Genomic DNA, 12,613 nt, shown 5'->3' on the forward strand with positions numbered 1-12,613 from the left:
CCTATAAAGAACTTACATGTAAGTATGAGGGAACAATATGTAAAGTTTGGGGAATAAAAGGGTAAGCGCCAGGAGAATAAAAAAATCATTTATACTGTAAGTATTATAGAACTAAGGGGTACTTATTCTACTATTATGATACAACAATCTTACATTTGAGAGCAACTTAGCAAGAACATACCCTTTTTTAATAATGGTGAACCAATACATGCTGTTTAGGCTTTTTAAAAATTACAGGGTACATGTGTAATTTGCATTTATACAGTAATCTTTTTAACAAAAGTGCACTGAAACCTAAACCAATTGCAATTTTTGCTTAAATATTGGGGAAAGATACTCTTGTTTCATGTAGTGGTGCGTGTTACCCTCTTGTTCCATGTTCATCTGTTTTGAATTAAGTTGTTTTTCAAATAAAGGTTTCCGAGTCAGTGATATAAGATTGTGTATATATTTTTATTGTACTTACCCTGTAACTACATGGAAGAAGAGGGTAACAAGCACCACTTTAATTTACGGCCCGCAATGTCACACTTACCCTGTAACTACATGAAACAAGAGGGTAAACAAGCACCACTTACATGGAACAAGAGTATATTTCCCAGTATTTTACAAAAAATTACAATCGTTTTAGCTTTACTTGCCTTGAAACAAGAAAAAAAGTAAGATTGTTGTATCATAATAGTAGAATAAGTACTAGTTATATAATACCCTTAGTTATATAATACTTACAGTATAAATCATATTTTAATTCTCCTGGTTGTTTTCCCTTTATTCCCCAAACTTTACATATTGTTCCTTTATACTTACATTTAAGTACTTTATAGGTACACTACAATTACCGAAAGTTCCGTTGTAAATTCATACTTTCCGGGCTGTAATCTAAAGCGTTAACACTTTTTCAAGTTTTAAACAATTTTATCACAAAAAAACTGTATAGTTTAATTCAGTTAATTTTTGTTTCTAGTTTCCTTTGTGCAATCAAATGATTAATTAATTTCAATTTGTTTTTTAGGTTGGAGACAGCTGGTTCACAAAAGATGACTGCACAGAGCGCTGTGTTTGTTCACCTTTCAATACCGTGAAATGCGAGGCATGGCAGTGTGGTCCCGCTCAGGAATGTAAAGTCAATGATGGTCAGCTGGGCTGTGTGAATACAGGTACATACTCTACCAAAAACATCTCTCTGTATCTGTCAGACAGACTACTAACTGGCCTTCTTTGCAGGAAAGGGCATTTGCCACATTGCTGGTGATCCTCACTACTACACCTTTGACGGGATCATGCATACCTTCATGGGTACCTGCACTTACACGCTGGTGGCAATATGCAACCCCTCTATGGTGACACCCTTCACCATTGTGGCCAAGAACGAAGAACGCGGCCAGCCAGAAGCTTCGTATGTTCGCTCCGTGACCGTCTACCTGCCCACTGCCAACATCACCATCAGCAAGAACGGAAGAGTACTGGTGAGAGTCCGAGAAGGAAAGAGGAAGAGCTGGAGTAGTGGTTTTAACTATGTTGCATTTGGATGTCTTATGCATTTGCATGTCCTGTTTAGACACAGTGAATATTGCATAATATAATAGATACGATTTTAAACCATATGTATTCAATGATATTATTGTGCTAAATCTCTGGCCTGTACTCTCGTTTGTTTTCTCCTCCGACTAGCTGAATGAACGCAGGATAAAGACCCCCTACGACATCACTGCAGCCAAGGCACGGGTGTTTACCAGTGGAGTAAACACCATACTAGACACTGACTTTGGCCTGATTGTGAAGTTCGATGGAGTGCACCATATTGAGATCACAGTGCCTGGAGACTATTTCAACAAGGTATGAAACTACACAAAAACATAACTAGAACATCACTCTACTTTGTTTTTGTACTAAATATATTATTTTGATACTGAAATTTGATTAATAAACCAGACGGTTCCCTTTTTGTCAGAATATCTGAACTGCATTAAATCCACAAGAAGCAAATCACACTTTTTCTGTCCTTCAACATTTATTTTATAGGTGTGTGGAATGTGCGGTAACTACAACGGCGATTCATCTGACGATAACTTGATGCCTGATGGCAAACCAGCTGAAAATGCCATTAAACTTGGTGACAGCTGGAAAGCAGAGGGAGACAGTGATCCTGGGTGAGTGTTAAATTATTTGGTGCCTCTAAGCACCTCTCCATAATTCAGAAATAAACAAACCTAGATAGATAGCAGCATTATAAATGCACTTATGATGCATATGAATTTGAGGCATCATGGTGAAAAATGAATAGAGTTTCACTTTTTTCATTCTTCTGTTGTGTTCATCCGTTCCTTGTTCCTCCATCCGCAGCTGCAAACCTGATCCAAGACCTGAAGACACACCCAACTGTGACGAGAATGAGGAAGAAATCTTCCAGTCACAATGCGCAGCTTCGATCCTGTCTGATCTCTTCAAGCCCTGTCACTCTCTCATTCCTCCAGAAGCCTTTCTGGGGAACTGTGTTTATGACATGTGCGAATATGATGGCATGGAGTCGACTCTGTGCAATAACATTGAGGCTTACGCCCAGGCTTGTTATAGTGCTGGAATCACGATCAGCTGGAGGAACAGCACATTCTGCCGTAAGTGAAAGAGAAAGAGGGAAGAAAAGAGATGTGCTGAGAATGTTATGCTGAGCTGGGTGACAACTGGGAGAAATGGTCTCTAAATATGTCAGAGAATCATTGTCATTTTAAATTCAATGCATCATACCTCTTTCCTTTGTGTGTTTTTATTTCCAGCTCTCCCATGCCCACCAAACAGTCACTATTCTGACTGCACAGCACCATGTCCTCCAACTTGTGCCGACCTCTTCCCCATATTCTGCCCATTACCACCCAATAGCTGTGTTGAAGGGTGCCAGTGCAATGCAGGCTTTGTGTTAAGTGATGGCAAGTGTGTTCCCCTCTCAAGCTGTGGGTGTGTTGACAGCAATGGAGAGTATCATGAGGTGAGTAAACTTTGGGGCTAAAAAAATAAATAAAAAATCAGCTTTCCTTAAAGGGATAGTTCACCCAAAAATGAACATTCTGCCATCATTTACTCACCATCATGTTGTTTCAAACCTGTATGAGTTTCTTTCTTCTGTTGAACACAAAAGATATTTTAAAGAATCTTGATAACCAGACAGTTGACGGTAGCCATTGACTTCCATTGTATTTTTTTTCCTACTATGGAAGTCAATGGCTACCGTCAACTGTCTGATTACCAAACTAACATTCTTTAAAATATTTTCTTTTGTGTTCAACAGAAGAAAGAAACTTATTTAGGTTTGGAATAGGGTAAGTGATGACAAAATGTTTGGGTGAACTATCACTTTAACCCTCTGGGGTACTTCGGGTCAATAATGACCCGAAGCGTTTAAATAAAAAAATGTTAAAAATCGTAGCTTCATCGGAATGGTCCAAAACTTGGTGACTTTTTTGGTACTTGGTATATGAACACCCAAAAAAATTGGGGAAAGGATTTGAAAAGTCTAAGTGGTCTTAAAACAAAATAGTCACACTCAGGACCTTCGGGTCAAAAATGACCCCCATAGGAAATGAATGGGAAATTGGCAAAAATTTGAAAATACAGAGTTTTTTTGTGCATACAATCTACAAAACAGCCAGGATGCAGAAAAAAGCACACAACAGTGAAGGGGTGAATCTCTTAAAACAATGGGTGGCAAAATGTTCTCTTTATAATGCAGTGTTCAGGTTTGACTGTATTATAAAGTAAAACTGCCACTTCAAATTACCATTTAAACCAACCAAAAAAAAAAAAAAAAAAATTAAAAATTAAAAAAAATGACAAAAATAGTCTTTGAGAATCTGTTATTATATATTCAAATCAACAACCTAAAAAAAATTAAACAATATGTGAAAAAATCACTAGAGTGTTTCTACCATAGGTTTCTACAGAGAGCTGTAAATCCACTAGTGGTAAAAATGTGCTATTGCGTGATAAATGCTCAGTGTGTCCACCAGATGGCTCCGATCTCATTTCAAAAATTGCTTTCATGAGGCCTAGACTTGACTCTAAAATGAAATACAGCTTTAATAAAAAAAATTTTTTAATTATATATATATATATAAATTTTCTATTATATTCAATGGGAAAAAATGGGTCTTAATTATTGCATAAATATTAATTATAAATCATAAAATTATCTCAAAACACCAAAAAAGAAAAGAAAAAATATTATTGAACAAAAATATATTTCATTGATTTTACTCAAATAAAATGTATCTTAATGCCGCCCTTCGGGTCATTTTTGACCCGAAAGTCCTGAGTGTGAGTCATAAATGAAGTACCCCAGAGGGTTAATACTAGAATGCCATGTTGGTTGACTGAAATATTGAGATACTACACTATTGTTCAAATGTTGTTGGTCTGATATTTTTTTTTGTGTGTGTGAAAGAAAATGTATATTTTTATTCAGCACATTAATTTGATCAGAAATTCTGTAAAAATAAAATAAAAATAATGTTACAAATTATTCTGAACTTTCCATTCTTTAAAAAATCCTGAAGACAATTATCTTAATTATTTCCACAAAAATAAGCAGCACAACTGTTTTCAACATTGATAATAAACATAAATGTTTCCTAATTTCTGAAGGATCATGTGACTATGAAAAATGGACTAATGGCTGCTGAAAATTCAGCTTTGCATCACATGAATAAATGACACTTACTGTTATTTTTTTGTTTTGTTCAAATAAATACAGCTTTAGTGAGCCTTCTTAGAAACTTTTTCTAACATTAAAAATCTTACTGACCCCAAATCTTTTAATGGTAGTGTATATATTGAAGACTTCTATTCTTCAAATCTATCCTTTTCTATTCTATTCTTCAAAACTCTTCTATTCTTCATCTCATGATCGATATCATTTTCTATGTAAATGTAGAATGTGCAGAGACATGATGCTTAAAGAATATATTAGAAAAAGGTGCTGTAAAGATGGCTGTGCTTTTATTTTATATGTCACATAATAGTAATGCCTGGTATACATTTCAGGTGGGAGATTCGTGGATAACTGACCACTGCGAACAGAGGTGCAGCTGCAGCCTTGGAGGACTGCTGTCCTGCACATCCTTTGAATGCAATGAGAACTCAATCTGTGATCTTGACAGCAATGGAGACCGTTACTGCAAACCTGAGAGTGAGTTTTACAATGTGAAACACTAAGAATGAGGGAAAAATGTCAAAATAAATTGCTTAAAGCTGCAGTCCGTAGCTTTTTTAAGTTAAAGGAGCTGTATGTAAGAAATTTATTTCAATTAATCATAAAATGGCCCTGATATGTCACTAGACATTAAGAAATCATGTTCATTTCAAATACTTATATCACTGACAACAGTAGTCCGGCCAGGATATTGTCATTTAAAAAGTGAAGTTGCAGCCCTCAACTGATGTTGATGTTGTCATGTTGTGTTTTGGTCTGATGCTCCACCCTCCACCTATCTACCAATCACAAAGTCAGTAGTGTTGCGGGATCCGGGTTGCCAGCTCTGCTCTAGTTACCACTTCTTGGAGCAGACTACGTTCCTGCTGGATCCTGCAGCCTATCTGGCAACCTCGAGTCAGGGAGGAGGGGGAGGGGATACACCGCTCTACAGTAATTTGAAAGTGATTGCAGTACCAGTTTTGGCCACAATCTTACATACAGCTCCTTTAAAAATAATCCAAAATAATTATATTAAAAAAAACGTATTCTGGCAGTGGTCAAAACTATCTGCTTGCCATAGCTAGAGTCAAAACGGTTAGCTTGTAATAATGATTTTAATTCCAGTGGTACTGGTGGGTTTCCGCGGGAAATTCGAGCATGTCTTTGCGTCATTACGTCACACCCGTACACATAAAGAAGGAGTTTCGGCTAGCCGGCTATACTGCGCGTGACGAGATGTTTAGATGTATAGGCTTTTCTCGCAGCACTTTACATAATTAAACTTATGGCATCCAGAAAGATCCAAACAACAATCATCAGTGTCAACTGGAGATTCAGCAGTTATAAAACCCAAAAGACTTCTTACCTCGGATTTAAGGTGCCTTGAGAAAGAGAAAGAAACCGTCTCATGCGAACACAAGGATTTAAACATCGGCGGGGCTTTTGAAAAGTGCTTGAACTCCGTGTTTTGAAGGGGTTCGAAACGGAAGAAGAGACAGCTTTTTTCTGCTGAACAAGTAAGTTAAGACATTTCAATAGTTCAATCGTGTAACAGTACGTTTTCTTAATTCACACAGTTATGGAGTTTCCTTTGTTGTGCCTTTCTCGTTTTGCTATTATGGAGAATATGAATTCTGAACTACCCAGGTAATCATAAAACACATTAAATTTAACATTAGTCACGCAATGCTGATGTGATGTTGTTAACATGAACAATTTGAGAACAAAGTAGGCTATAATTTGCACGGTTGCTGTAAATCGCGTTGATTAAATCTAACGAAGCTTATCATGTCGAATGCTTTTTCCCCCTTAGTTGGTCAGAACAAAAATGGATGTTACTTGTTCAGAAGACATTTTCTTATGAAAATTCTTATGTTGGTCAAACTTTCAAAAAGTGAATCTGTGATTCTGTATGACAGTATCCACACGGCGCGGTGACTGACAGCACCACTCGCCTCAAAACACTGTGTTCATCCGCGCTGTTTCATGCCGATTTACAACCCACGTAAAGATGATAATTCCGCGAATCACTGCAGTTACAGATTTCGAACAGAGAGATGGCGACAAAGAGGAAAAGCTACGGACTGCAGCTTTAATTCAGACCATCTGAGCTGAATTCTGAATTCAAAACTTACATTTAAAGACAAAAAAAAAATTGGGAAGATTTTGACTGCTAGTCTTGTCAAATATAATATTTAAATATTTACATTTGCATATAGCAACATTGCTATATCACACCCAAAAGCGAGTAGATATTTAGTCCAAAATAATGGCATAATGGACAGCTAAGCCACATTATACAGCAAGGAATACTTAAAGTTTTCGGGGTTAATGACTGGGCCTGGTGGGCATCTAAAGAAATGCATCTCTAAGCAGTTTCCAGATTAGTCTTAATGTCCACCTCAGCCTGGGATGAACTAACTCAAACTTATTTGACTTTTCGCAGAATTCGATGACTGCAATATTGCTGGGGACCCTCACTATCGAACCTTTGACAATTACAATCACCACTACCAGGGAGCGTATACGTATGTATTAACCCAAGGAAACAATCTGCCAAGCTCCCTCACCCCTTTCAGTGTCCGCGGCAAAAACCAAAGGCAGGGAGGAATCAGTCGGGTGTCCCTTCTGCACGAGGTCTATGTGGACGTGTACGGCATTAGTGTTCGCATGCAACAGAAGAAGAAAGTGCTGGTGAGAGAATCATGGGATATGTAGTCAGTCCTAATAGCTGTATCTAACAGACTTTCAAACCACTGCTACTTCATACATGGATTACACTATATAGTAAAATGCCACATCATAGGAGTCTTCTGCATTGTTTTCCTCCATCAGGTCAATGGCGAGAAAGTTGGTCTACCATACAGTCCTGTACAGGGAGTTAACATAAAAACCAAGTCTCGCTTTGTTATGCTCACAACTGACTTTGGCCTTTCTGTGCGATTTGATGGCAGTTCCCAAGGAGGTACAAGACCCAATCTCAAACTTAAAATGAACATTATAACAATTCATCAAGGATATAATCACAAACACTCTCTCTCTTTCTCTTCCTCTCACCTAAAGTGGTGAGTCTTCCTAGTGTATACAGATCTCGTGTGCTCGGTCTGTGTGGTAATTATGATGGACGCACCAGTAATGAGTACACAAAACCAGACGGCACAGTTACGCGCAACCTCAACGAGTTTGGAGACAGTTGGAGAGTAACTGACAAAAATGGGGCAAGTCTTCGTATCACACCCCTACCGAAGATGGTGCACCTGCACAAGTACGGGAGAATCAGATTATCTGTTATGCTATTATGCATTATAAATCAGCTGGGATGAAAATTCTCATGGAGTTCACCCTAACCATATAAAATAACCTGAAACTAATCATCTGAATTCATCCTACTCCTAAAAATCCTGTCTTTACGATTAGGCGTGAAGTGGAGGCCGAGCCAGATTCAGGGTTTGAGACGACGGGCTGCACAGACGCTCAGCTGACTGAGCTGAACGGGAATAAACAGTGTGGGGCACTCAGTGACCCTGCTGGTCCTTTCGCTGCCTGTAATGCTGTGGTCGAACCAAACGTGTTCCAGGAGTGAGTAATCTGTGCATTTGTTTGTGTGTGAGGGTGTGTAAACTCTAGCGACAGCAAGTACTGTGTGAGTTAGAGAATAACATAATGCGTAGTGGGTGTGTATTGCACTAACTCTGAACGAGTGCATGTGTTATGTGCATTGTGCTTGACTGAGATAAACGCTTGATTTATGGGTGTTGGTACGGATTCACAGTTCTTCATGACCGTGTGTGTGTGTGTATTGCAGGGATTGTGTGTTTGACCTGTGTGCTGAGCAGGGCAGTGAAGTACTGCGCTGTGAAAATTATGCCGTCTACGCTCGGGCTTGCCAAGATCAGGGTGCCCAAATAAAGCAATGGAGAGAGGCGCTGAAGTGTGGTATGAAAAAATGAAAAAATAAACATAAATAAATGCAAACTTCATCCAGCCTGTAGCACACACTACCTTTCCAAAAAGTTTGGGATCAGTAAGATTTTTTCTCGCAAAAATATTAAGCAGCACAACTGTTTTCAACATTGATAATAACACCATGTGTAACTACACAGGAACAAATGAGTAATGCACTATTAACATTCTAGTAACTACTATTAACTAACAAGAAACTCTGATTAACGAATTAGTAAGTAATAGCACTCAGTCGAATGTGGTAGTTCACTATTAATCATTAACTACTATTTTTCATACCTCACTGAAGACTACTAAGAACTACTATATACAGGTTGATAATAATATTAATAATCCATAATGTATAATATAAGGTAATGGTAACCCATTAGTAATGAATCAAGTGTTACTACATCCTTCTAAAGGAACTATTAATAATTTGGATCAGTATTCTAAAGTGAAAAGCTTGATAACTACCTAATATTGACTGAAGTCATAAGCTTTTGAGGTTTTTGTAAGGTTTTGGATAGTAACGACTCAAGTGTTAATACATCTTTCTAAAGGAACTACTAATCATTTGGATCCGTATTCTAAAGTGAAGATCATGGGAACACACTAGTAATGATTGACTAAAGTGTTACCAAATCCATCGGAGGGAATTACTATTCAAAATCTTACAAAAATCTCAAAATCTTACAAAGACTTCAGTCAATATTAGGTAGTTATCATGTTTTTCACTTTAGAATACTGATCCAAATAATTAGTAATTCCTTTAGAAGGACGTAGTAACACTTGATTCCTTAGTAGTGGGTCACCGTTACCTTTTTATTATATATTATGCATTATTCATGTTAATTATAAACCTGTATATAGTAGTTCTCTGGGAAGCTAATAGTGAGCTACCACATTCAACTTAGCGCTATTACTAAATACTTAGTTAGCATCTTGTTAGTTAATAGTGGTTACTAGAATGTTAATAGTGCGTTACTCATTTGTTCCTGTGTAGTTAATTATTAATGAAGGAACAGTATTCTAAAGGCTTACCAATACTTCTTTCAAAAACATCGAAAAATCTTACTGACCCTAAACTTTTGGTAGTGTATGTAAAAAACTGTAACTGAATTCGACTTGTATATCCACGTTTCCTCTTTCGCATATACTTTCCTGATTGTGTGTGTTTGTGATCACATTTAGATCTGCAATGTGGGGCCAACAGCACCTACTCCTTCTGTATGACTCCATGCCCGGCGTCCTGCGCAGACCTTGCGGCTCCTTCGGATTGCGAGCAAACAAAATGTGTGGAGGGATGTCAGTGCGCCTCTGGCTTTGTCCTGAGCGACCAAGACTGTGTGCCTTACAGCCAGTGTGGATGCACTTACCTAGAGCGCTACTATCTGGTGAGGCTTTTGATGCATGTTAATACTACAGGTTAAAGGTTATGATGTAAGATGATTTGCACCGAAAGATGAAACAAGACATTGCACTTGCTGAACATGTTTCTCTGAACCCTACAGCTCAAGGAGACATTTGTGACAGACGATTGTTCACAGAGTTGTGAGTGTACTACAACTGGGGCTGTGTGTCAAACAAAGAGCTGTGGAGACAACGAGATCTGCACTGTGTACGAGACCAAACGCGACTGTTATAAAAGTGAGCTTTTGATTGAGATTACTTTACTCTTAAAGCATTTTTATCAATGAATATTGGACATTCTAGCTCAAAATATACTTGATAAATATATCATGCATAGCTTGAGACCTTTCTTAGTCTACAAATAATATCGGATAGGATATTATGTGGATTCATTATCATATTACAGATGCTTCAGAAGAGTAGTGCACTGATTTTTAACTTCTTTTGCTCTCTATCTCTCTCAGTGAGTCCATGTTTGAGCTCACCCTGTCAGAACGATGGTACCTGTGTGGTAAAAACAGAGGGTTCTGGGTACACCTGCACTTGCGCTGAAGGTTTTGAAGGCACAAACTGTGAGCTCTTTAAAGTCCCCACTGAGGATGAGGAAGGCCTGGGTAAGTGATTGTGAACATACTGTATTCTTTAATGCTTAAAAATGAAACCATATATGCCAGTGATGTGTAATCAGAGTTTTTACCTGCTTGCTGTTTTATAGATAAAACATCTATCATCTTGATTGGAGTCCTTGTGCCGCTTGGCGTCATCCTCATAGTCACTGCAATTGTGTGCATTTACAAGAAGTGCTGGTAAAGCCCATTTAAAGAATAAACTCTTATCAAAAACACTGATCATACAATGATGTCAAAAACGTAGAAAGCCAAGCATTTACTTAAAATATATCATATAATGTATGATTTTTTTATCTCTTTTTACACAGCCGCAAGAAAATGAGTTATGAGTCAAGTAAAATTGAACTGAGCAAAACGGGTACGTGATAACTGATTGTCTTTCCAAAACAAACTATGAGAAGTATAATATGAGCTTTAATATGAGTGTTTTTGTTCACAGAGCATCCCTATGACAATCTGGATGATAGTAAGCAGGGAGCAGACAACAGCGAGCTGAAGGCAACAACATTCTGAACTGTTTTTTGACATTGATTTGCTGATATTTATTCACTTTATATGTCTTTGTGAAGTAACTGGCAAAACCTCTGTTAATAGTTTATCAACCTTTCAGTAACTTATTTGTAAACTTTATTGTAATTTTTGGTGTGAGGTGCGATATGATTGGGGAAAAAAGTGCAATTTTCAAATGTCTGTGAACATCTGATATGAAATAAATTATATTTTCTGTCCTTTTATGCCAATTTTTTATTATTATTTTAAATAAGTTAACAGGACGATTTATGCCCTGACTGCTTTTATTCAACTTGTTCAAGTGCAACAATCCAATATCCAACAACACACATTTCCAACAACTCTGAACACTTTTGTTAACACTTTAAACAGCATTGTAATTAAAGCTGTATAAAAACAAAAATGCGCAAAGCAGCAGTTCATAGAGCAGAAAAGTAAAAATTGTCTTTGTCGACTAGTTATCTATATGATTGAGTGCCACAAGGAACGTCCTCCAGAAGAGCTTCTTGGCAAGTCTTTGCCATTCAAAAAATGCAAGTAGTCCAAAAACACAATACAAGCGCAATACTCAACATATATTGCCTCAACAGCTCTGATACCTTTTGCACAACTTCTAACCTCAGTATATTTATACAGACAGAGTAAATCCAGTGGTTAGAGTTGGCATTTCTCATCCCCACCACTTCAATTAATAATTGTTCCGTGTGAAAAAAAATGTTTTTAACTCAAAGCATATGGTCCTTTGTTTGAACATTCTTTTCCCCCCAATAAAATAAGTTACAAAAATGTAAATAAAGTGCTCACAAAAAACAAGATCGTCTCCAAAATGAAATGTGATAAATTGATGCCTTGGAGAATAGTATACCAAACGTTTTCTGAACATTTCCTTCTGCAATAAACGGTCTAATTGTGCTAAGTGACCTTTCTTCACAAGTTTTCACTATAAAATAATAACAAATACATAGTCAAAAAAATTAAAAAAACCTGGCCAAGATGCAAATAACAAGTGAAATGAGAATTTGAAAATTAAAAAAACATCACAGTGTTTATATTAAAACATTTTATCCACATCCACAATATGGTTTTGGATCAGTGTGTTACATTTCTGCAGAATAAGAAGTCTGCCCAAAGATTTTAGTTCGAAAAAATTAAACATTCAAGGTCCTATATTCAGAGACAATATAAAACCATGTGCAATATTCCACAACAAAAGAAAAGCTTTTTCAGTCCTAAGGATGATTCAGTAGTCCTCACATGTAAACATTGATGCAAAGAAATCAATCATAACCCCATTAAATGGCTCGATGGGGTGACACTTTACACCAGTTGATAATTGATTATCACTACAGCCAAAGGGGTTGTAGATATGAAGCTCTCTGTGAAAGTCAAATGTTCAGCTTAAATGCATAGAAATCAATAGTACTGTATGGCCAGA

At 37.2% G+C, this 12,613-nt stretch overlaps 1 protein-coding gene across 3 annotated transcripts in view; it reads left to right on the forward strand.

Moving 5' to 3' along the window:
* Positions 1 to 11,396, forward strand: part of zanl (zonadhesin, like) — a 37,857-nt gene extending 26,461 nt beyond the window's left edge. For all 3 annotated transcript variants that reach the window (XM_056268768.1, XM_056268770.1, XM_056268769.1), the window contains exons 68-85: positions 1,013 to 1,157; positions 1,225 to 1,466; positions 1,672 to 1,836; positions 2,023 to 2,150; positions 2,344 to 2,615; positions 2,775 to 2,983; positions 5,035 to 5,179; positions 7,131 to 7,378; positions 7,520 to 7,649; positions 7,748 to 7,949; positions 8,102 to 8,263; positions 8,490 to 8,620; positions 9,821 to 10,023; positions 10,141 to 10,276; positions 10,504 to 10,653; positions 10,755 to 10,845; positions 10,977 to 11,026; positions 11,108 to 11,396. In XM_056268768.1, the coding sequence (XP_056124743.1) occupies positions 1,013 to 1,157; positions 1,225 to 1,466; positions 1,672 to 1,836; positions 2,023 to 2,150; positions 2,344 to 2,615; positions 2,775 to 2,983; positions 5,035 to 5,179; positions 7,131 to 7,378; positions 7,520 to 7,649; positions 7,748 to 7,949; positions 8,102 to 8,263; positions 8,490 to 8,620; positions 9,821 to 10,023; positions 10,141 to 10,276; positions 10,504 to 10,653; positions 10,755 to 10,845; positions 10,977 to 11,026; positions 11,108 to 11,181 (2,883 nt within the window). In that variant the 3' untranslated portion in view covers positions 11,182 to 11,396. The remainder of the gene's footprint in view (positions 1 to 1,012; positions 1,158 to 1,224; positions 1,467 to 1,671; positions 1,837 to 2,022; positions 2,151 to 2,343; positions 2,616 to 2,774; positions 2,984 to 5,034; positions 5,180 to 7,130; positions 7,379 to 7,519; positions 7,650 to 7,747; positions 7,950 to 8,101; positions 8,264 to 8,489; positions 8,621 to 9,820; positions 10,024 to 10,140; positions 10,277 to 10,503; positions 10,654 to 10,754; positions 10,846 to 10,976; positions 11,027 to 11,107) is intronic.
* The last annotated feature ends 1,217 nt before the right edge of the window (positions 11,397 to 12,613 follow it).

This window comes from Rhinichthys klamathensis, unplaced genomic scaffold (assembly GCF_029890125.1).
Source record: "Rhinichthys klamathensis goyatoka isolate OS25496 unplaced genomic scaffold, OSU_Roscu_1.1 h1tg000275l_1, whole genome shotgun sequence".
In the NCBI taxonomy this organism is placed as follows: domain Eukaryota; kingdom Metazoa; phylum Chordata; class Actinopteri; order Cypriniformes; family Leuciscidae; genus Rhinichthys; species Rhinichthys klamathensis.